General features: G+C 42.4%; 1 protein-coding gene across 1 annotated transcript in view; it reads left to right on the top strand.

Annotated features, from left to right (window-relative positions):
- prcp (prolylcarboxypeptidase (angiotensinase C)) overlaps nt 1-23,556 on the top strand; it is a 36,421-nt gene extending 12,865 nt beyond the window's left edge. The window contains exons 3-9 of the mRNA XM_036965299.1: nt 3,044-3,145; nt 3,312-3,493; nt 3,770-3,927; nt 4,184-4,353; nt 11,412-11,582; nt 13,935-14,122; nt 21,761-23,556. Coding sequence (XP_036821194.1) covers nt 3,044-3,145; nt 3,312-3,493; nt 3,770-3,927; nt 4,184-4,353; nt 11,412-11,582; nt 13,935-14,122; nt 21,761-21,974 — 1,185 coding nt within the window. The 3' untranslated portion in view covers nt 21,975-23,556. The remainder of the gene's footprint in view (nt 1-3,043; nt 3,146-3,311; nt 3,494-3,769; nt 3,928-4,183; nt 4,354-11,411; nt 11,583-13,934; nt 14,123-21,760) is intronic.
- The last annotated feature ends 2,277 nt before the right edge of the window (nt 23,557-25,833 follow it).

Here is a 25,833-nt window from a genome sequence, read left to right on the forward strand (position 1 = left end):
TTCTGTTCTGTTCTGTATTCATCTTCTCTGTTCTGTTTTGTATTCATCTTCTCTGTTCTGTATTCATCTTCTCTGTTCTGTTCTGTATTCACCTTCTCTGTTCTGTTCTGTATTCATCTTCTCTGTTCTGTATTCATCTTCTCTGTTCTGTATTCATCTTCTCTGTTCTGTTCTGTATTCACCTTCTCTGTTCTGTATTCATCTTCTCTGTTCTGTTCTGTATTCATCTTCTCTGTTCTGTATTCATCTTCTCTGTTCTGTTCTGTATTCACCTTCTCTGTTCTGTTCTGTATTCATCTTCTCTGTTCTGTATTCATCTTCTCTGTTCTGTTTTGTATTCATCTTCTCTGTTCTGTATTCATCTTCTCTGTTCTGTTCTGTATTCATCTTCTCTGTTCTGTATTCACCTTCTCTGTTCTGTTCTGTATTCATCTTCTCTGTTCTGTAATATATTCATCTTCTCTGGTCTGTATTCATCTTCTCTGTTCTGTTCTGTATTCATCTTCTCTGTTCTGTTTTGTATTCATCTTCTCTGTTCTGTATTCATCTTCTCTGTTCTGTTTTGTATTCATCTTCTCTGTTCTGTTTTGTATTCATCTTCTCTGTTCTGTTCTGTATTCATCTTCTCTGTTCTGTTCTGTATTCATCTTCTCTGTTCTGTAATATATTCATCTTCTCTGCTCTGTATTCATCTTCTCTGTTCTGTTCTGTATTCATCTTCTCTGTTCTGTTCTGTATTCATCTTCTCTGTTCTGTTCTGTATTCACCTTCTCTGTTCTGTTTTGTATTCATCTTCTCTGTTCTGTATTCATCTTCTCTGTTCTGTTTTGTATTCATCTTCTCTGTTCTGTATTCATCTTCTCTGTTCTGTTCTGTATTCATCTTCTCTGTTCTGTTCTGTATTCATCTTCTCTGTTCTGTTTTGTATTCATCTTCTCTGTTCTGTATTCATCTTCTCTGTTCTGTTCTGTATTCATCTTCTCTGTTCTGTAATATATTCATCTTCTCTGTTCTGTATTCACCTTCTCTGTTCTGTTCTGTATTCATCTTCTCTGTTCTGTAATGTATTCATCTTCTCTGTTCTCTGTTCTGTAATGTATTCATCTTCTCTGTTCTGTTCTGTATTCATCTTCTCTGTTCTGTAATGTATTCATCTTCTCTGTTCTGTAATGTATTCATCTTCTCTGTTCTGTTCTGTATTCATCTTCTCTGTTCTGTAATGTATTCATCTTCTCTGTTCTGTAATGTATTCATCTTCTCTGTTCTGTTCTGTATTCATCTTCTCTGTTCTGTAATGTATTCATCTTCTCTGTTCTGTAATGTATTCATCTTCTCTGTTCTGTTCTGTATTCATCTTCTCTGTTCTGTATTCACCTTCTCTGTTCTGTTCTGTATTCATCTTCTCTGTTCTGTATTCATCTTCTCTGTTCTGTATTCATCTTCTCTGTTCTGTTCTGTATTCACCTTCTCTGTTCTGTAATGTATTCATCTTCTCTGTTCTGTTCTGTATTCATCTTCTCTGTTCTGTAATGTATTCATCTTCTCTGTTCTGTTCTGTATTCATCTTCTCTGTTCTGTTCTGTATTCATCTTCTCTGTTCTGTAATGTATTCATCTTCTCTGTTCTGTAATGTATTCATCTTCTCTGTTCTGTTCTGTATTCATCTTCTCTGTTCTGTAATGTATTCATCTTCTCTGTTCTCTGTTCTGTAATGTATTCATCTTCTCTGTTCTGTAATGTATTCATCTTCTCTGTTCTGTTCTGTATTCATCTTCTCTGTTCTGTTCTGTATTCATCTTCTCTGTTCTGTTCTGTATTCATCTTCTCTGTTCTGTGTTCTGTAATGTATTCATCTTCTCTGTTCTGTTCTGTATTCATCTTCTCTGTTCTCTGTTCTGTAATGTATTCATCTTCTCTGTTCTGTTCTGTATTCATCTTCTCTGTTCTCTGTTCTGTAATGTATTCATCTTCTCTGTTCTGTTCTGTATTCATCTTCTCTGTTCTGTAATGTATTCATATTTTCTGTTCTGTAATGTATTCATCTTCTCTGTTCTGTATTCATCTTCTCTGTTCTGTTCTGTATTCATCTTCTCTGTTCTGTATTCATCTTCTCTGTTCTGTATTCATCTTCTCTGTTCTGTAATGTATTCATCTTCTCTGTAATGTATTCATCTTCTCTGTTCTGTATTCATCTTCTCTGTTCTGTAATGTATTCATCTTCTCTGTAATGTATTCATCTTCTCTGTAATGTATTCATCTTCTCTGTTCTGTATTCATCTTCTCTGTTCTGTATTCATCTTCTCTGTAATGTATTCATCTTCTCTGTTCTGTATTCATCTTCTCTGTTCTGTAATGTATTCATCTTCTCTGTTCTCTGTTCTGTAATATATTCATCCTCTCTGTTCTGTTCTGTATTCATCTTCTCTGTTCTGTAATGTATTCATCTTCTCTGTAATGTATTCATCTTCTCTGTTCTGTATTCATCTTCTCTGTTCTGTAATGTATTCATCTTCTCTGTTCTCTGTTCTGTAATGTATTCATCTTCTCTCTTCTGTTCTGTATTCATCTTCTCTGTTCTGTAATATATTCATCTTTTCTGTAATGTATTCATCTTCTCTGTTCTGTAATGTGTTCATCTTCTCTGTTCTGTATTCATCTTCTCTGTTCTGTATTCATCTTCTCTGTTCTGTATTCATCTTCTCTGTTCTGTATTCATCTTCTCTGTTCTGTGTTCATCTTCTCTGTTCTGTATTCATCTTCTCTGTTCTGTTCTGTATTCATCTTCTCTGTTCTGTATTCATCTTCTCTGTAATGTGTTCATCTTCTCTGTTCTGTGTTCATCTTCTCTGTTCTGTTCTGTATTCATCTTCTCTGTTTTCTGTTCTGTAATGTGTTCATCTTCTCTGTTCTGTATTCATCTTCTCTGTTCTGTATTCATTTTCTCTGTTCTGTATTCATCTTCTCTGTTCTGTAATGTGTTCATCTTCCCAGCATGCCTTGCATCATTTGTTAGAATATTTTGCCTTGTACTTTTTGTCTGTAGGGTTTCATGTGGGACGTTGCAGAGGATCTGGGAGCCATGTTGGTGTTTGCAGAGCACCGTTACTATGGAGAATCCCTGCCGTTTGGACAAGACTCTTACAGTGTAAATGAACCGTTATGCTTTTGCACACACACACACACACACTCACACACTCACACACACACACACACACACACACACACGGTATATAACATTTTAAATATGACGTGTTGGTTTACTACACGTTTAGAAACACAGTTCGTTAAACATGCTTTGTCTTCACAAACAGGACACCAAGCACCTGAATTACCTGACGTCGGAGCAGGCGCTAGCTGACTTCGCTGTGCTCATCAGAGAACTGAAGAGGAAGGTGCTTGGAGCTCAGGAAAGTCCTGTGATCGCCATCGGAGGGTCCTACGGAGGGATGCTCTCTGCCTGGTTGAGAATGAAATACCCTAATGTTGTTGTTGGGTAAGAGATACTGTGTACAGGTCTTCATGGGGCCCTATTTTTATATTTTTATATAGTGAACTACTTTTGACCAGGGCTCATAGGGCTGTGGTCAAAAGTAGTGTGCTTTATAGGGAATAGGGTGCTATTTGACCTGAGGAAAATCTCAGACTGCGTTCTAACTGTCTCTGTGTGGTTAATGTGTTCTAACTGTCTCTCTGTGTGGTTAATACTTGGTTATATCTGTCTCTCTGTGTGGTTAATACTGGGTTATATCTGTCTCTCTGTGTACTCCAGAGCTCTGGCTGCCTCTGCCCCCATATGGCAGTTCCCTGACATGGTTCCATGTGGAGATTTCTATAAGATAGTCACCCAGGACTTCGCCAGGAGTGGACTGAACTGTGACGTTAACATCCGGAGGTCCTGGAAGGCCATCGACAACATCTCAGCAACTGGTAGGATGAATTAGCCTGTCTGAATGACAACATCACAGCAACTGGTAGGATGAATTAGCCTGTCTGAATGACAACGTCACAGCAACTGGTAGGATGAATTAGCCTGTCTGAATGACAACGTCACAGCAACTGGTAGGATGAATTAGCCTGTCTGAATGACAACGTCACAGCAACTGGTAGGATGAAATAGCCTTTTTTCAAAGCTAGTTTAAAGCCTAGTTAACTCATGAGGACTATTTTCCTCATCTCTGTGCAGATGACGGCCTCCAATGGCTGTCCGGGGAGTTTAGCTTATGTTCCCCACTCAAGAAGACGGACTTGGACGGTTTTAAGGCCTGGCTCCAAGAGACCTGGGTGAATCTGGCCATGGTTGACTATCCTTACGAAGCTAACTTCCTCCAACCTCTCCCACGCTGGCCAATACAGGTACACATATATATATATATATATATATATATATATATATATATATATATATATATATATATATATATATATATATATATATCTCTATATCTATATATCTCTATATCAAATTTATATATCTTTCATAATAATGTATTAAATTGTATTACACAAGTAGAATAAGAAATCTCCTAGTATTTTACATAGTAGCCCAATTGTTAATAATTTAATAGTTCATATTTAGTTTTACTTACAGAAAAGGTTAAAACAAGGGAAGGGAAAAATCACATTAACAACAATTATTTTCTTTCACCTCACTGAATCCATTCAACCTGTACTACCCTGTGAATGTACTGTTTCCAATTAGCTGTCTCTGCTTCCTTTAGCTTCCACATCCTCTCTGTCTCTACTTCCTTTAGCTTCCACATCCTCTCTGTCTCTACTTCCTTTATCTGCTCTGCCACATCCTCTCTGTCTCTACTTTCTTTATCTGCTCTGCCACATCCTCTCTGTCTCTACTTCCTTTATCTGCTCTGCCACATCCTCTCTGTCTCTACTTCCTTTATCTGCTCTGCCACATCCTCTCTGTCTCTACTTCCTTTATCTGCTCTGCCACATCCTCTCTGTCTCTACTTCCTTTATCTGCTCTGCCACATCCTCTGTGTCTCTACTTCCTTTATCTGCTCTGCCACATCCTCTCTGTCTCTACTTCCTTTATCTGCTCTGCCACATCCTCTGTCTCTACTTCCTTTATCTGCTCTGCCACATCCTCTCTGTCTCTACTTCCTTTATCTGCTCTGCCACATCCTCTGTGTCTCTACTTCCTTTATCTGCTCTGCCACATCCTCTCTGTCTCTACTTCCTTTATCTGCTCTGCCACATCCTCTCTGTCTCTACTTCCTTTATCTGCTCTGCCACATCCTCTCTGTCTCTACTTCCTTTATCTGCTCTGCCACATCCTCTCTGTCTCTACTTCCTTTATCTGCTCTGCCACATCCTCTGTGTCTCTACTTCCTTTATCTGCTCTGCCACATCCTCTCTGTCTCTACTTCCTTTATCTGCTCTGCCACATCCTCTCTGTCTCTACTTCCTTTATCTGCTCTGCCACATCCTCTGTGTCTCTACTTCCTTTATCTGCTCTGCCACATCCTCTCTGTCTCTACTTCCTTTATCTGCTCTGCCACATCCTCTCTGTCTCTACTTCCTTTATCTGCTCTGCCACATCCTCTCTGTCTCTACTTCCTTTATCTGCTCTGCCACATCCTCTCTGTCTCTACTTCCTTTATCTGCTCTGCCACATCCTCTCTGTCTCTACTTCCTTTATCTGCTCTGCCACATCCTCTCTGTCTCTACTTCCTTTATCTGCTCTGCCACATCCTCTCTGTCTCTGATTCAAATGGTTGTGTTACAAGTAGGTGTCGTCTTTCGTCTTTTTTTATTTTCTTATTACTTTGTTTATTACAACTGTCAATTAACTGCATTAATATTCATAGTAAATTTACATTTCCTAATGTTTAAGACCCAAATGTTACCCCGTTTCCTATGTAGTGCACTACTTTTGACCAGACCGGGTTTGACAGTGGTGCACTACTTTTGACCAGACCGGGTTTGACAGTAGTGCACTACTTTTGACCAGACCGGGTTTGACAGTAGTGCACTACTTTTGACCAGACCGGGTTTGACCGTAGTGCACTACTTTTGACCAGACCGGGTTTGACAATAGTGCACTAGTTTTGACCAGACCAGGTTTGACAGTAGTGCACTACTTTTGACCAGACCGGGTTTGACAGTAGTGCACTACTTTTGAGCAGACCGGGTTTGACAGTAGTGCACTGCTTTTGACCAGACCGGGTTTGACAGTAGTGCACTACTTTTGACCAGACCGGGTTTGACCGTAGTGCACTACTTTTGACCAGACCGGGTTTGACCGTAGTGCACTACTTTTGACCAGACTGGGTTTGACCGTAGTGCACTACTTAAGGATCATGGTGCCTTTTGGGACTTGTTCGTTTCTTCTTCTTGTGTGGTTGTGAGGATTGTGAGGTGTCTTGTGAGGTGTCTCTTCACTTTTGTATATTATCTACTTCACTTGCTTTGGCAACATTAACATGTTTCCCATGCCAATAAAGCCCCTGGGAGGGAGAGAGGGAGAATTTTACACAGTAGGCCTCAGAAGTGCATCTGTGGCGTTTTCTTCTCCACTAAACCCTGTTTGTCTGACATTGGAACAGTACTATGTGCCAGTACTATGTACCAGTACTATGTAACAGTACTATGTACCAGTACTATGTACCAGTACTATGTAACAGTACTATGTAACAGTACTATGTACCATTACTATGTGCCAGTACTATGTACCAGTACTATGTACCAGTACTATGTACCAGTACTATGTAACAGTACTATGTAACAGTACTATGTACCATTACTATGTGCCAGTACTATGTACCAGTACTATGTAACAGTACTATGTACCAGTACTCTGTAACAGTACTCTGTAACAGTACTCTGTACCAGTACTCTGTAACAGTACTATGTACCAGTACTATGTACCAGTACTATGTAACAGTACTATGTACCAGTACTATGTACCATTACTATGTACCAGTACTATGTAACAGTACTATGTAACAGTACTATGTAACAGTACTATGTACCAGTACTCTGTAACAGTACTCTGTAACAGTACTATGTAACAGTACTATGTAACAGTACTCTGTACCAGTACTCTGTACCAGTACTCTGTAACAGTACTATGTAACAGTACTATGTACCAGTACTATGTACCAGTACTATGTACCAGTACTCTGTAACAGTACTCTGTAACAGTACTCTGTAACAGTACTCTGTAACAGTACTATGTACCAGTACTCTGTAACAGTACTCTGTACCAGTACTCTGTAACAGTACTATGTAACAGTACTCTGTAACAGTACTCTGTACCAGTACTCTGTAACAGTACTCTGTAACAGTACTCTGTAACAGTACTCTGTACCAGTACTCTGTAACAGTACTCTGTAACAGTACTATGTAACAGTACTCTGTAACAGTACTCTGTACCAGTACTATGTAACAGTACTATGTAACAGTACTATGTAACAGTACTATGTAATTTGATGATATCAGCTGTATACTTTTTAATTGTTAAAGCTGCAATATGGCACCTTTTTGGGCGACCCGTCCCAAATTCACATAGAAATGTGAGTTATAGATCTGTCATTCTCATTGAAAGCCAGTCTAAGAAGCAGTATATCTGTTTCTATGCTTCCTGTTTTTAAATTTTGTTTTTTGCCTCTTTTACTTCAAACAGCTGGATATATCATATTTTTTATTATGGAAAATATATAAATTATTTGACCATATGTTCCGGCCCCCTGACCATCCACTGTTATAGAAGGCTGAATGACTCAGTGATCCCTGGACTGTAGAGGCTGTTATAGAAGGCTGAAGGACTCAGTGATCCCTGGACTGTAGAGGCTGTTATAGAAGGCTGAATGACTCAGTGATCCCTGGACTATAGAGGCTGTTATAGAAGGCTGAAGGACTCAGTGATCCCTGGACTATAGAGGCTGTTATAGAAGGCTGAAGGACTCAGTGATCCCTGGACTATAGAGGCTGTTATAGAAGGTTGAAGGACTCAGTGATCCCTGGACTGTAGAGGCTGTTATAGAAGGCTGAATGACTCAGTGATCCCTGGACTATAGAGGCTGTTATAGAAGGCTGAATGACTCAGTGATCCCTGGACTATAGAGGCTGTTATAGAAGGCTGAAGGACTCAGTGATCCCTGGACTGTAGAGGCTGTTATAGAAGGCTGAATGACTCAGTGATCCCTGGACTATAGAGGCTGTTATAGAAGGCTGAATGACTCAGTGATCCCTGGACTATAGATGCTGTTATAGAAGGCTGAATGACTCAGTGATCCCTGGACTATAGAGGCTGTTATAGAAGGCTGAAGGACTCAGTGATCCCTGGACTGTAGAGGCTGTTATAGAAGGCTGAAGGACTCAGTGATCCCTGGACTGTAGAGGCTGTTATAGAAGGCTAAAGGACTCAGTGATCCCTGGACTATATAGGCTGTTATAGAAGGCTGAAGGACTCAGTGATCCCTGGACTATAGAGGCTGTTATAGAAGGCTGAAGGACTCTGTGATCCCTGGACTGTAGAGGCTGTTATAGAAGGCTGAAGGACTCAGTGATCCCTAGACTGTAGATGCTGTTATAGAAGGCTGAAGGACTCTGTGATCCCTGGACTATAGAGGCTGTTATAGAAGGCTGAAGGACTCAGTGATCCCTGGACTGTAGAGGCTGTTATAGAAGGCTGAAGGACTCTGTGATCCCTGGACTATAGATGCTGTTATAGAAGGCTGAAGGACTCAGTGATCCCTGGACTATAGAGGCTGTTATAGAAGGTTGAAGGACTCAGTGATCCCTGGACTGTAGAGGCTGTTATAGAAGGCTGAAGGACTCAGTGATCCCTGGACTGTAGAGGCTGTTATAGAAGGCTGAAGGACTCAGTGATCCCTGGACTGTAGAGGCTGTTATAGAAGGCTGAAGGACTCAGTGATCCCTGGACTATAGAGGCTGTTATAGAAGGCTGAAGGGATCAGTGATCCCTGGACTATAGAGGCTGTTATAGAAGGCTAAAGGACTGAGTGATCCCTGGACTATATAGGCTGTTATAGAAGGCTGAAGGACTCAGTGATCCCTAGACTGTAGATGCTGTTATAGAAGGCTGAAGGACTCTGTGATCCCTGGACTATAGAGGCTGTTATAGAAGGCCGAAGGACTCAGTGATCCCTGGACTGTAGAGGCTGTTATAGAAGGCTGAAGGACTCTGTGATCCCTGGACTATAGATGCTGTTATAGAAGGCTGAAGGACTCAGTGATCCCTGGACTATAGATGCTGTTATAGAAGTCTGAAGGACTCTGTGATCCCTGGACTATAGAGGCTGTTATAGAAGGCTGAAGGACTCTGTGATCCCTGTACTGTAGAGGCTGTTATAGAAGGCTGAAGGACTCTGTGATCCCTGGACTATAGAGGCTGTTATAGAAGGCTGAAGGACTCTGTGATCCCTGGACTGTAGAGGCTGTTATAGAAGGCTGAAGGACTCAGTGATCCCTGAACTATAGAGGCTGTTATAGAAGGCTGAAGGACTCTGTGATCCCTGGACTATAGATGCTGTTATAGAAGGCTGAAGGACTCAGTGATCCCTGGACTGTAGAGGCTGTTATAGAAGGCTGAAGGACTCAGTGATCCCTGGACTGTAGAGGCTGTTATAGAAGGCTGAAGGACTCAGTGATCCCTGGACTATAGAGGCTGTTATAGAAGGCTGAAGGACTCCGTGATCCCTGAACTATAGAGGCTGTTATAGAAGGCTGAAGGACTCAGTGATCCCTGGACTGTAGATGCTGTTATAGAAGGCTGAAGGACTCAGTGATCCCTGGACTATAGAGGCTGTTATAGAAGGTTGAAGGACTCAGTGATCCCTGGACTGTAGAGGCTGTTATAGAAGGCTGAAGGACTCTGACCCATCATTCTTTGTACCAGCTCCTCTGACACGTCACGTCCCCAACCAAGGCAGCACCATTGACCCTAAACCCTGAACCCTAAACCCTAAACCCTGAACCCTAAACGCTGCTAGTGCTTGCTCACCCTCCTGGGGTGCTCCAACCATCCTGTGAGTTTAATGAGATGTCCAATGTTCTGTTGCTTTTTCATTAGTAGAAATATATCAACTTAAAAAAATAAATTAAAAAAAAACATTTGTAGTCCTCATCGATATATATAAATCCTAAATCCCCTAGTGGTGCAGCAGGTTAACAGACATGGAGAAGCTGAATGGACATTTGGAGCCGTTGTGGCTCAGTGCCTGTAATGTATGCCTGCCCTATGGGTGGTTTAAGCGGTTTAGCCAGTGAGCTTTTTTAATGACAAAGCTAATGTGATTATGTGAGTGACTGTGGGAAGGGAGTATTGAGGGTTTAAAGGGGGGGAAATCTGTTGGCAAAGATGAATGTAGGAGACTAATCCTATCTGAAAAGTAGAGAGGAGATGCTTTAGAGCAATTGCTGGACGTTTTTCTTTTTTCATGGCATAAATCTGCGGTTCAGACATGCCTGTTGCTCTACCCCTCCTTCTCATATATCCATCGACATCCTCCCCCTTCCTCCTCAACCTCCTCCTCCTCCCCCTCCTCCTCCTCCCCTAGCCCGCCTGTAGACAAAAGGCTCAGTAACAGCCTCCATTCTGCCAGAACTCCAGTCCAACGTCCTAACAAGCAGCCACAGTCTCTCCAGCAGCCTTTTACAAAGACTGACAGAACAAAAACAGCTAGCAGACAGAACAGGACAGGCAGCAAACTCTGCTGCTACCATGACAACGACCAATACAGTAACTATGTCTGAAAGCAAACCACGAACGATGAAAAAAAAATGAAAAAATCCCATTTTAAATGTATCTCAACTGCAGTAATTGTCACTGTAGATGAAACAGTCACTTTCGTAAAGTTGAGAAGTTGTCCTGGTAGGGTGAGAATGAGGCGGAGGGAGGAAATCTTTTAACAACAAAATATGTCTCCTCGCTATGCTAAGAGCGCAGAGCTATACATTTAAATGAAGCCTTTTGTTTCATTCCACTCAATTTCATATGTAAATTAGACACTACATTTTTTTTTAAGTGAAATGTTTTATGAGAAAACAACCGGTAAACAGCTCCGAGACGAGAGAGAGAGAGCTTTCTAACGTTGGTTGAGCCGTTTGGATTTGGACTGAAATGGAACGGAGGTGTTTGTTTTGTAAACAAAGTGCTTTAAAAGGTTACCTATGAAAAAAACTCTTACTTATTACCTAGTATTACTATTTAATTAGCGGGAAAAGTATTTTCACTCTGCTGTTGTCAGACGTATCAATTCATTAGTAATTGTTCCATGTTTGTGCCTCGTGTGACGAACACTGACCAAAAAAATCCTGTATTTAGTATACTGAGACAACGATTGTCATTTCTAAGCCCAAACTGTCTGCCAACTTAAAAAAAAAAAAAATCTCTACATCCGTGATATCTTTTGTTGTTTTGTTCCCAGGTGGTGTGCAAACACCTTAGCTTTGACCCCAGCAGTGTGTCAGACTACCAGCTGTTAGGGGGTATCTCTGAAGCTGCTAGAGTCTACTACAACTACACAGGAAACTGTCCTTGTCTCAACACTTCCTCTACGGCTACAGGGAACCTGGGCTTCATCGGCTGGTACTACCAGGTAACACAAACTCACAGGTTGTTTCTAAAATGGCACCCTATTCCCTATATGGAGCTCTTGTCAAAGGTAGTGCTCTAATTAGGGATTAGGGCTCTGGTCAGGTAGTGCTCTAGTTAGGGAATAGGTCTCTGGTCAGGTAGTGCTCTAATTAGGGAATAGGGCTCTGGTCAGGTAGTGCTCTAATTAGGGAATAGGGCTCTGGTCAGGTAGTGCTCTAATTAGGGAATAGGGCTCTGGTCAGGTAGTGCTCTAATTAGGGAATAGGGCTCTGGTCAGGTAGTGCTCTAATTAGGGAATAGGGCTCTGGTCAGGTAGTGCTCTAATTAGGGAAGAGGGCTCTGGTCAGGTAGTGCTCTAATTAGGGAAGAGGGCTCTGGTCAGGTAGTGCTCTAATTAGGGAAGAGGGCTCTGGTCAGGTAGTGCTCTGTAAAGAGCTAGACTCAGCAACAGGTGGGGGGAGAGGTGTAAATTCACCAGGAATTTAGCTAAAAATGATTTTAATTTAGGAAATCTGCTCCCAAGTATTCCCACGGATAAAAAAAGAGATGTGATCATGTTTCAATGAGTACGTTTACATGCACAGTAGTACTTGGATATGAAACTGGTTATGGCAGAAGGCTGAGTATTGCATTAGTCATGTAAACACCATTCTCTGCTCATCTTAATCGGCATACGGTCAAAATCTATAGAAGTAGTTCCCTACCCCTGGGATAAAGAATAGTAGTTCCCTACCCCTGGGATAGAGAATAGTAGTTCCCTACCCCTGGGATAGAGAATAGTAGTTCCCTACCCCTGGGATAGAGAATAGTAGTTCCCTACCCCTGGAATAGAGAATAGTAGTTCCCTACCCCTGGGATAGAGAATAGTAGTTCCCTACCCCTGGGATAGAGAATAGTAGTTCCCTACCCCTGGGATAGAGAATAGTAGTTCCCTACCCCTGGAATAGAGAATAGTAGTTCCCTACCCCTGGAATAGAGAATAGTAGTTCCCTACCCCTGGGATAGAGAATAGTAGTTCCCTACCCCTGGGATAGAGAATAGGGTCCCATTTCAGATGCATATTTCTCTTCAGGGTCTTCCAGATCAAGCAATGTATTTGTAAGTACCCTCTAGTCTGGTCCTCTAGTCTGGTCCTCTATATGGACCCTCTAGTCTGGTCCTCTATATGGACCCTCTAGTCTGGTCCTCTAGTCTGGTCCTCTAGTCTGGTCCCTCTAGTCTTGTCCTCTAGTCTGGACCCTCTATATGGACCCTCTAGTCTTGTCCTCTATATGGACCCTCTAGTCTTGTCCTCTATATGGACCCTCTAGTCTTGTCCTCTATATGGACTCTCTAGTCTTGTCCTCTATATGGACCCTCTAGTCTGGTCCCTCTAGTCTGGTCCCTCTAGTCTGGTCCTCTATATGGACCCTCTAGTCTGGTCCTCTAGTCTGGTCCTCTATATGAACCCTCTAGTCTGGTCCTCTAGTCTGGTCCTCTATATGAACTCTCTAGTCTGGTCCACTAGTCTGGTCCTCTATATGAACCCTCTAGTCTGGTCCTCTATATGGACCCTGTAGTCTGGTCCTCTATATGAACCCTCTAGTCTGGTCCTCTAGTCTGGCCCTCTATATGAACCCTCTAGTCTGGTCCTCTATATGGACCCTCTAGTCTGGTCCTCTAGTCTTGTCCTCTATATGGACCCTCTAGTCTGGTCCTCTAGTCTGGTCCCTCTATATGGACCCTCTAGTCTTGTCCTCTATATGGACCCTCTAGTCTGGTCCTCTATATGGACCCTCTAGTCTTGTCCTCTATATGGACCCTCTAGTCTGGGCCTCTAGTCTGGGCCTCTATATGGACCCTGTAGTCTGGTCCTCTAGTCTGGTCCTCTATATGGACCCTCTAGTCTGGTCCTCTAGATGGACCCTGTAGTCTGGTCCTCTAGTCTGGTCCTCTAGTCTGGCCCTCTAGTCTGGGCCTCTATATGGACCCTGTAGTCTGGTCCTCTAGTCTGGTCCTCTAGTCTGGGCCTCTAGTCTGGGCCTGTAGTCTGGTCCTCTATATGGACCCTCTAGTCTGGTCCTCTATAAGGACCCTGTAGTCTGGTCCTCTATATGGACCCTGTAGTCTGGTCCTCTATATGGACCCTGTAGTCTGGTCCTCTATATGGACCCTGTAGTCTGGTCCTCTATATGGACCCTGTAGTCTGGTCCTCTGTATGGACCCTGTAGTCTGGTCCTCTGTATGGACCCTGTTAGCCTGGTCCTCTAGATGGACCCTGTTAGCCTATGCAGTAAAATGTTTAGATGTCTGAAGAGCAGTAGGTCACCTTGTTTCAGTCCTTAACAGCTCCTTTCCCCCTCTTCCTCCCCAGGCGTGTACAGAGATGGTGATGCCACTCTGCACTGATGGGGTGCAAGACATGTTTGAGCCCCAGGACTGGAACTTCCAGGCCTTCTCAGATGAGTGCAACTCCCTGTTCGGGGTGCGTCCTCGGGCTGACTGGGCAGCGACCGTCTACGGAGGACTGGACATCGCTTCTCACAGCAACATCATCTTCAGGTAAACTAACACCTGCTGATTTTACTGAGCGAGGGACAGAAGATTTACCTGTGACCATGTTACTGGAGATTGCGACTGAAATTGTTCCCGGACACGTCAACCTAACTTGGACCATGCCTTAGTACAGCCCTCGCCATGTGTTATTCACAGTAATCAACAGGTTCTCATGTCTTAATGCTTAATTAATACACCGTTACCCAATAGATGTTCAGCCATCTTAATTAATACACTGTTACCCAGAGGTTCAGCCATCTTAATTAAAACACTGTTACCCAATAGAGGTTCAGCCATCTTAATTAATACACTGTTACCCAGAGGTTCAGCCATCTTAATTAATACACTGTTACCCAGAGGTTCAGCCATCTTAATTAATACACTGTTACCCAATAGAGGTTCAGCCATCTTAATTAATACACTGTTACCCAATAGATGTTCAGCCATCTTAATTAAAACACTGTTACCCAGAGGTTCAGCCATCTTAATTAATACACTGTTACCCAATAGAGGTTCAGCCATCTTAATTAATACACTGTTACCCAATAGAGGTTCAGCCATCTTAATTAATACACTGTTACCCAATAGATGTTCAGCCATCTTAATTAAAACACTGTTACCCAGAGGTTCAGCCATCTTAATTAAAACACTGTTACCCAATAGAGGTTCAGCCATCTTAATTAATACACTGTTACCCAGAGGTGCAGGTATCTTAATTAATACACTGTTACCCAATAGAGGTTCAGCCATCTTAATTAATACACTGTTACCCAGAGGTTCAGCCATCTTAATTAATACACTGTTACCCAATAGAGGTTCAGCCATCTTAATTAATACACTGTTACCCAGAGGTTCAGCCATCTTAAATAATACACTGTTACCCAATAGAGGTTCAGCCATCTTAATTAATACACTGTTACCCAATAGAGGTTCAGCCATCTTAAATAATACACTGTTACCCAATAGAGGTTCAGCCATCTTAATTAATACACTGTTACCCAATAGATGTTCAGCCATCTTAAATAATACACTGTTACCCAATAGAGGTTCAGCTATCTTAAATAATACACTGCTAGCCAGAGGTTCAGTCATCTTAAATAATACACTGTTACCCAGAGGTTCAGCCATCTTAAATAATACACTGCTAGCCAGAGGTTCAGCCATCTTAAATAATACACTGCTAGCCAGAGGTTCAGCCATCTTAAATAATACCCTGCTGTTCTCTGGATCCAGGATGCTGATTTGACAAGCAGCGTTCCAAGCTGTGCTGTTTTGGCCGTTACAGGCACACTATGCCTGTAAACAGTTTCCATCTGAAATTATCACTGCGCCTCCATAAGAATATCATGGTCATAGATGTGGTAAAGGAGTCAGTGGAACGAAGACGTTCCATTGACCAGACATTCCATTGACCAGACGTTCCATTGACCAGACGTTCCATTGACCAGACATTCCATTGACCAGACATTCCATTGACCAGACGTTCCATTGTCCAGATTGGCTCACATTCAACAAATCTGATCTAACAAAGTGGATATTCGTCACATGCTACATGATTTGTGTAGTGTAACAGGCCCACAATATGGTTACTTAAGTCCGATTTGGATTTACAGTTGAAGTCGGAAGTTTACGTACACTTAGGTTGGAGTCATTAAAACTCGTATTTCAACCACTCCACAAATTTCTTGTTAACAAACTATAGTTTTGGCAAGTCGGTTAGGACATCTACTTTGTAGTCTACTTGTACACAAGTAATTTTTCCAACAATTGTTTACAGACTGATTATTTCACTTATAATTCACTGTATCACAATTCCAGTGGGTCAGAAGTTCACATACACTAAGTTGACTGCCTTTAAACAGGTTGGAAAATTCCAGAAAATGATGTAATGGCTTTAGAAGCTTCTGATAAGCTAATTGACATAATTTGAGTCAATTGGAGATGTACCTGTGGATGTATTTCAAGGCCTACCTTCAAACTCTGTGCCTCTTTGCTTGACATGGGACAATCAAAAGAAATCAGCCAAGACCTCAGAAAAAAATGTTGACCTCCACAAGTCTGGTTCATCCTTGGGAGCAATTTCCAAACGCCTGAAGGTACCACATTCATCTGTACAAACAATAGTACGCAAGTATAAACACAATGGGACCACTCAGTGGTCATACCGCTCAGGAAGGAGACCCGTTCTCTCTCCTAGAGACGAACGTACTTTGGCACGGAAGTGCAAATCAATCCCAGAACAACAGCAAAGGACCTTGTGAAGATGCTGAAGGAAACGGGTACAAAAGTATCTATAGCCACAGTAAAACGAGTCCTATATCGACATAACCTGAAAGGCAGCTCAGCAAGGAAGAAGACACTGCTCCAAAACCGCCATAAAAAAAGCCAGACTACGGTTTGCAACTGCACATGGGAACAAAGATCGTGATTTTATAGAAACGTCCTCTGGTCAGATGAAACAAAAATAGAACTGTTTAGCCATAATGACCATTGTTATGTTTGGAGGAAAAAGGGGGAGGCTTGCAAGCCGAAGAACACCATCCCAACCGTGAGGCATGGGGGTGGCAGCATCGTGTTGTAGGGGGTGCTTTGCTGCAGGAGTGGTGCACTTCACAAAATAGATGGCGAAAATGATGTGGATATATTGAAGCAACATCTGAAGACATCAGTCAGGAAGTTAAAGCTTGGTCACAAATGTGTCTTCCAAATGGACAATGACCCCAAGCATCCTTCCAAAGTTGTGGCAAAATGGCTTAAGGACAACAAAGTCAAGGTATTGGAGTGGCCACCATAAAGCCCTGACCTCAATCCTATAGAACATTTGTGGGCAGAACTGAAAAAGCATGTGCGAGCAAGGAGGCCTACAAACCTGACTCAGTTACACCAGCTCTGTCAGGAGGAATGGGACAAAATTCACCCAATTTATTGTTGGAAGCTTGTGGAAGGCTACCTGAAACATTTGACCCAAGTTAAACAATTTAAAGGCAATGCTACCAAATACTAATTGAGTGTATGTAAACTTCTGACCCACTGGGAATGTGATGAAAGAAATAAAAGCTGAAATAAATAATTCTCTCTACTATTATTCTGACATTTCACATTCTTAAATAAAGTGGTGATCCTAACTGACCTAAGACAGGGAATTTTTACTAGGATTAAATGTCAGAAATTGTGAATAACTGAGTTTAAATGTATTTGGCTGAGTTGAATACAACAGGTGTAGTAGACCTCACAGTGAAATGCTGAATACAACAGGTGTAGTAGACCTTACAGTGAAATGCTGAATACAACAGGTGTAGTAGACCTTACAGTGAAATGCTGAATACAACAGGTGTAGTAGACCTCACAGTGAAATGCTGAATACAACAGGTGTAGTAGACCTCACAGTGAAATGCTGAATACAACAGGTGTAGTAGACCTCACAGTGAAATGCTGAATACAACAGGTGTAGTAGACCTCACAGTGAAATGCTGAATACAACAGGTGTAGTAGACCTTACAGTGAAATGCTGAATACAACAGGTATAGTAGACCTTACAGTGAAATGCTGAATACAACAGGTGTAGTAGACCTTACAGTGAAATGCTGAATACAACAGGTGTAGTAGACCTTACAGTGAAATGCTGAATACAACAGGTGTAGTAGACCTTACAGTGAAATGCTGAATACAACAGGTGTAGTAGACCTTACAGTGAAATGCTGAATACAACAGGTGTAGTAGACCTCACAGTGAAATGCTGAATACAACAGGTATAGTAGACCTCACAGTGAAATGCTGAATACAACAGGTGTAGTAGACCTTACAGTGAAATGCCGAATACAACAGGTGTAGTAGACCTCACAGTGAAATGCTGAATACAACAGGTGTAGTAGACCTTACAGTGAAATGCTGAATACAACAGGTGTAGTAGACCTTACATTGAAATGCTGAATACAACAGGTGTAGTAGACCTCACAGTGAAATGCTGAATACAACAGGTGTAGTAGACCTTACAGTGAAATGCTGAATACAACAGGTGTAGTAGACCTTACATTGAAATGCTGAATACAACAGGTGTAGTAGACCTCACAGTGAAATGCTGAATACAACAGGTGTAGTAGACCTCACAGTGAAATGCTGAATACAACAGGTGTAGTAGACCTCACATTGAAATGCTGAATACAACAGGTGTAGTAGACCTCACATTGAAATGCTGGATACAACAGGTGTAGTAGACCTTACAGTGAAATGCTGAATACAACAGGTGTAGTAGACCTTACAGTGAAATGCTGAATACAACAGGTGTAGTAGACCTCACAGTGAAATGCTGAATACAACAGGTGTAGTAGACCTCACAGTGAAATGCTGAATACAACAGGTGTAGTAGACCTCACAGTGAAATGCTGAATACAACAGGTGTAGTAGACCTTACAGTGAAATGCTGAATACAACAGGTGTAGTAGACCTTACAGTGAAATGCTGAATACAACAGGTGTAGTAGACCTCACAGTGAAATGCTGAATACAACAGGTGTAGTAGACCTTACAGTGAAATGCTGAATACAACAGGTGTAGTAGACCTTACAGTGAAATGCTGAATACAACAGGTGTAGTAGACCTTACAGTGAAATGCTGAATACAACAGGTGTAGTAGACCTTACAGTGAAATGCTGAATACAACAGGTGTAGTAGACCTCACAGTGAAATGCTGAATACAACAGGTGTAGTAGACCTCACAGTGAAATGCTTACTTACAAGCCTCTAACCAACGAAGCTGTTTAAAAAAAATACGGATAAGAATAAGAAATAAAAGTAACAAGTAATTAAAGAGCAGCAGTAAAATACCAATAGTGAGACTATGTACAGAGGAAGTGGCTGCTAAATGCTAACTCCCATTCGTGTAAGCTGGTAGCTCAGCTAGCATACAGAAATCAGTGGTGGTAGTCAAAGTCGTTTTTTAACTGTAATGCCTTTGATTGGTGACGATAACATACATGTGTTTGGGTTGACATCCATACAAGCATTATACTCTGATTTTTACCTCAACATAATGTGAAATACACATACACACAATATTCTAAATGTAGGCTAATTTGGGTCGGGGGGGGGGGGGATAAGGAGATTCGGTGTCATTCCCCCACAGTATATTTCCCCCCCATGTGTTAATATAAGCCTGGCATTTAGTTTGGTACAGCGGGGGTTAATATAAGCCTAGCATTTGGTTTGGTACAGCGGGGGGTTAATATAAGCCCAGCATTTGGTTTGGTACAGCGGGGGTTAATATAAGCCTGGCATTTAGTTTGGTACAGCGGGGGTTAATATAAGCCCAGCATTTGGTTTGGTACAGCGGGGGTTAATATAAGCCTGGCATTTAGTTTGGTACAGCGGGGGTTAATATAAGCCTGGCATTTGGTTTGGTACAGCGGGGGTTAATATAAGCCTGGCATTTAGTTTGCTACAGCGGGGGTTAATATAAGCATTTAGTTTGGTACAACGGGTGTTAATATAAGCCTAGCATTTAGTTTGGTACAGCGGGGGTTAATATAAGCCTACCATTTGGTTTGGTACAGCGGGGGTTAATATAAGCATTTCGTTTGGTACAGCGGGGGTTAATATAAGCCTGGCATTTGGTTTGGTACAGCGGGGGTTAAAATAAGCCTAGCATTTGGTTTGGTACAGCGGGGGTCAATATAAGCCTGGCATTTAGTTTGGTACAGCGGGGGTTAATATAAGCCTAGCATTTAGTTTGGTACAGCGGGGGTTAATATAAGCCTGGCATTTGGTTTGGTACAGCGGGGGTTAATATAAGCCTAGCATTTGGTTTGGTACAGCGGGGGTTAAAATAAGCCTGGCATTTAGTTTGGTACAACGGGGGTTAATATAAGCCTAGCGTTTGGTTTGGTACAGCGGGGGTTAATATAAGCCTAGCATTTGGTTTGGTACAGCGGGGGTTAAAATAAGCCTGGCATTTGGTTTGGTACAGCGGGGGTTAATATAAGCCTAGCATTTGGTTTGGTACAGCGGGGGTTAAAATAAGCCTGGCATTTGGTTTGGTACAGCGGGGGTTAATATAAGCCTGGCATTTGGTTTGGTACAGCGGGGGTTAATATAAGCCTAGCATTTGGTTTGGTACAGCGGGGGTCAATATAAGCCTGGCATTTAGTTTGGTACAGCGGGGGTTAATATAAGCCTAGCATTTAGTTTGGTACAGCGGGGGTTAATATAAGCCTGGCATTTGGTTTGGTACAGCGGGGGTTAATATAAGCCTAGCATTTGGTTTGGTACAGCGGGGGTTAAAATAAGCCTGGCATTTAGTTTGGTACAACGGGGGTTAATATAAGCCTAGCGTTTGGTACAGCGGGGGTTAATATAAGCCTAGCATTTGGTTTGGTACAGCGGGGGTTAATATAAGCCTGGCATTTAGTTTGCTACAGCGGGGGTTAATAGAAGCCTAGCATTTGGTTTGGTACAGCGGGGGTTAATATAAGCCTAGCATTTGGTTTGCCGAGCTAGCCGAGTTAGCCGAGTTAGCCGAGTTAGCCGAGCTAGCCGAGTTAGCTGAGTTAGCTGAGCTAGCTGAGTTAGCCGAGTTAGCTGAGCTAGCCGAGCTAGCCGAGTTAGCTGAGTTAGCCGAGTTAGCTGAGTTAGCCGAGCTAGCTAGCAGGTGACAAGAACGTTATCCATCCTGAATAGCGACCATTTTGTTTAGGACCGACGACCAGGCCTTTTGCATAGCAACTACGCAAAAATAATGAACGTCTGTATCCACATGACCAAAATAACTAACATCCAGACGTTTGTCTGGACTATGTCTTCTGGTGGAAGAATGACATTGGGTATGAATTTACTTATCAAAATAACATTTTAAATTAAAATATGTAATTTATTGTTATTTTAATATGTTTAGGCACACGTCGGGCCTTATCTGTGACTCTATTCATGATACATCACTGCCTCTTATCTGTGACTTTATTCATGATACAGCACTGCCTCTTACCTGTGACTGTATTCATGATACAGCACTGCCTCTTATCTGTGACTCTATTCATGATACAACACTGCCTCTTACCTGTGACTGTATTCATGATACAGCACTGCCTCTTACCTGTGACTGTATTCATGATACAACACTGCCTCTTATCTGTGACTGTATTCATGATACAGCACTGCCTCTTACCTGTGACTCTATTCATGATGCAGCACTGCCTCTTGTGCCTTATTGCTTAAATAGAGGTTAAGCCTGATGTTATTCCATGTAGGTTAAGCCTGATGTTATTCCATGTAGGTTAAGCCTGATGTTATTCCATGTAGGTTAAGCCTGATGTTATTCCATGTAGGTTAAGCCTGATGTTATTCCATGTAGGTTAAGCCTGATGTTATTCCGTGGAGGTTAAGCCTGATGTTTTTCCGTGGAGGTTAAGCCTGATGTTATTCCATGTAGGTTAAGCCTGATGTTATTCCATGTAGGTTAAGCCTGATGTTATTCCATGTAGGTTAAGCCTGATGTTATTCCGGGGAGGTTAAGCCTGATGTTATTCCATGTAGGTTAAGCCTGATGTTATTCCATGTAGGTTAAGCCTGATGTTATTCCATGTTAACTCTGCTTCACCGTTGGATCCTCCTTCCTTATGTGATTGGTTGATCCCTCTCCTCTAAACTCTCACAGTAACGGAGGACTGGACCCGTGGTCAAGTGGTGGGGTGACCCGAAACATCTCGGACTCGGTGGTTGCCATAGTGATACCTGACGGAGCTCACCACCTGGACCTACGCTACAACAACGAGTATGACCCTCACACCGTCCTCTCAGCCCGCATCCAGGAGGTGGAATACTTCAAACTGTGGATCACACAGGCCAGGAAACTACAAATACCAGGTTAAATCAGTCTGAACTACAACTGCCAGGCTAAATCACTCTGAACTACAACTACCAGGTTAAATCACTCTGAACAACTGCAAGGCTAAATCACTCTGAACTACAACTCCCAGGTTAAAGCACTCTGAACTACAACTCCCAGGTTAAAGCACTCTTAACTACAATTACTAAATCAAGCAGAACTAAAACTGCCAGACTAAATCACTCTGAACTTAAACACCCAGGGTTGGCCTGAAATGTCACCCTATTCCCTATATAGTGCACTACTTTTATCCAGGACCCCCTAGGACTCTGGTCAGAAGTAGGGCACTAGATGCAGCCCCAGCCTCTCAAACTACCTGAAGCTGAAAAACCATAGCATATAACATGTGGCTTTGTTGCAATGCCCTCTCTAGCATACTACTAAGAAGGGAGCAATGTATTGAACGTGTATTCTAAGTGATATGCTAGTGTGGACATTGAAACCAAGGCTTTTTTTGCATCCCAAAAGTGACCCTATTCCCTATATAGTGCACTACTTTTGACCAGAGCCCATATGGACCCTGTTTAAAAAGGAGTGCACTATGAAGGGAATAGGGTGCCATATAATACCAACGTTCTCTACCACGAGAATGTACTGATGTATGTTCAGTGGAATATTGTTTTTCAGATGTGTTCGAGTTTAAGGAAGATCTACTTACACCAATAATCAGGTTTAGTTAAGTAACTATTTCAATGTTGATTTGTTGATTTCAATGATTGTTTACAGTGTTCTCTGTTTTGTGCCAAAGTCTCTTTTTTTATTACGAGTCAGAAAGGGCTAGAATATCAAATGTTAAAAACAAAATAAATATTTTCTTAATTTGAAAATTAAAGACATTTTCACATAACACCAGATTAGATCATTCAGTTACAGTATTTATTAATTGTGTTTAATTGACATTTGATAGCTTACACATACTGTATATCAGAACAACAATTGTGTTTATTGGATAATTAGTACAAAAAAAATATTTATTTAACAACTCTCAGGAAAAACGTATGCTTTTTTTTTTGGTAAGTGTTTACAATTCGTTGTAATTGACCATTTCTGTTAAACTAGAATTAGCATTAGTCAGGGATTCTAAAGGTTTTTTCCAAAACAATTGATAACATTCACTTGTAGTTTACAGTTTCTATACTACGGCCTGAGTTGTATTTGGTCCAGAAATTGACCCATATTTAACAACGGCAGCAGAAGGGCTGGACCCAGCAGTGTCTCTCAATGTCGTGTTAACATGTTTCATTGACTTTAATGGTTATGGCTGTTAAGTAATATCCCTTTAATGGTTATGGCTGTTAAGTAATATCCCTTTAATGGCTGTTAAGTAATATCCCTTTAATGGCTATGGCTGTTAAGTAATATCCCTTTAATGGCTGTTAAGTAATATCCCTTTAATGGCTGTGGCTGTTAAGTAATATCCCTTTAATGGCTGTTAAGTAATATCCCTTTAATGGCTGTTAAGTAATATCCCTTTAATGGCTGTGGCTGTTAATAAGTAATATCCCTTTAATGTCTTACTGCTATTGTCATGTGTTGTTCCCAGATTAAAAGCAATGTTATTTTGATACTGTTTTTGTCTATCTTGTCAACTCTAAACTCACAAAAGGAATACTTGCTAAATAAATAATGTTTTATTCTACACTGAACATTCGAAAGATATTGACATTTGATGGATGAGTCATTGGCGTGACAATTATTCATATGTAAACATGCTGAACATCAGAGGGCTGCTTCTATAATCTATATATTCATCCTGTCACACTGAGCGTTCCCTTTAACACTGAGCGTTCCCTGTCACACTGAGCGTTCCCTTTAACACTGAGCGTACCCTTTAACACTGAGCGTTCCCTGTCACACTGAGCGTTCCCTTTAACACTGAGCGTTCCCTTTAACACTGAGCGTTCCCTGTCACACTGAGCGTTCCCTTTAACACTGAGCGTTCCCCGTCACAGTGACCGTTCCCCGTCACAGTGAGCGTTCCCCGTCACAGTGAGCGTTCCCCGTCACACTGAGCGTTCCCTTTAACACTGAGCATTCCCTTTAACACTGAGCGTTCCCCTTAACACTGAGCATTCCCTTTAACACTGAACGTTCCCTGTCACGCTAAGCATTCCCTGTCACACTGAGCGTTCCCTTTAACACTGAGCATTCACTTTAACACTGAGCGTTCCCCGTCACACTGAGCGTTCTCCTTAACACTGAGCGTTCCCTTTAACACTGAGCGTTCCCTTTAACACTGAGCGTTCCCTTTAACACTGAGCGTTCCCTTTAACACTGAGCGTTCCCTTTAACACTGAGCGTTCCCCGTCACACTGAGCGTTCTCCTTAACACTGAGCGTTCCCTTTAACACTGAATGTTCCCTTTAACACTGAGCGTTCCCTTTAACACTGAGCGTTCCCCGTCACACTGAGCGTTCCCCTGAGCGTTCCCCGTCACATTGAGCGTTCCCCGTCACACTGAGCGTTCCCCGTCACACTGAGCATGTGAGCATTCCCCGTCACACTGAGTGTTCCCCGTCACACTGAGCATGTGAGTGTTCCCCGTCACACTGAGCGTTCCCCGTCACACTGAGCATGTGAGCGTTCCCCGTCACACTGAGCGTTCCCCGTCACACTGAGCGTTCCCCTGAGCGTTCCCCGTCACACTGAGCGTTCCCTTTAACACTGAGCGTTCTCCGTCACACTGAGCGTTCCCCGTCACACTGAACGTTCCCTGTCACACTGAGCGTTCCCCTTAACACTGCACGTTCCCTTTAACACTGAGCATTCCCTGTCACACTGAGCGTTCCCTGTCACACTGAGCGTTCCCTGTCACACTGAGCATTCCCTTTAACACTGAGCGTTCCCTTTAACACTGAGCATTCCCTGTCACACTGAGCGTTCCCTTTAACACTGAGCGTTCCCTTTAACACTGAGCGTTCCCTGTCACACTGAGCGTTCCCTGTCACACTGAGCGTTCCCTGTCACATTGAGCGTTCCCTGTCACACTGAGCGTTCCCCGTCACACTGAGCGTTCCCTTTAACACTGAGCGTTCCCCATTAACACTGCGCGTTCCCCTTAACACTGCGCGTTCCCTTTAACACTGCGCGTTCCCTGTCACACTGAGCGTTCCCTGTCACACTGAGCGTTCCCTGTCACACTGAGCGTTCCCTTTAACACTGAGCGTTCCCTGTCACACTGAGCGTTCCCTTTAACACTGAGCATTCCCTGTCACACTGAGCGTTCCCTTTAACACTGAGTGTTCCCCGTCTCACTGACCAGGTGTATCCAGGTAAAAGTTATGATCCCTTATTGATGTCACTTCAATCATAGTAGAGGAAGAGGAGGAGGCAGGTTAAAGAAGGATTTTTAAGCCTTAAGACAATAGAGACATGGATTGTGTCTGTGTGTTGTTCAGAGGATGAACGGGCAAAACAAAATATTTAAGTGCCTTTAAACAGGGTATGGTAGTAGGTGCCAGGCGCACCGGTTTGTGTCAAGAACTGCAACGCTGCTGGGTTTTACACACTCAACAGTTTCCCGTGTGTATCAAGAATGTTCCACCACCCAAAGAACATCCAGCCAACTGGACACAACTGTGGGTAAGCATTGGAGTCAACATGGGGGGGTTCAACTGGAGTCAACATGGGGGGTTCAACTGGAGTCAACATGGTCCAGAATCACTGTGGAACTGCTTTCGACACCTAGTGGAGTCCATGACCCGACGAATCGAGGCTGTTCTGTGAGGGCAAAAGGGGGAGGGGGGTGCAACTCAATATTAGGAAAGTGTTCCTAATGTTTTGTTCGCTCAGTGTATATATTCATTCTGTTGCCAATCACAGCAGTAGCATGTGGTTGTGAT

Source organism: Oncorhynchus mykiss, chromosome 27, assembly GCF_013265735.2.
Source record: "Oncorhynchus mykiss isolate Arlee chromosome 27, USDA_OmykA_1.1, whole genome shotgun sequence".
In the NCBI taxonomy this organism is placed as follows: Eukaryota; Metazoa; Chordata; class Actinopteri; order Salmoniformes; family Salmonidae; genus Oncorhynchus; species Oncorhynchus mykiss.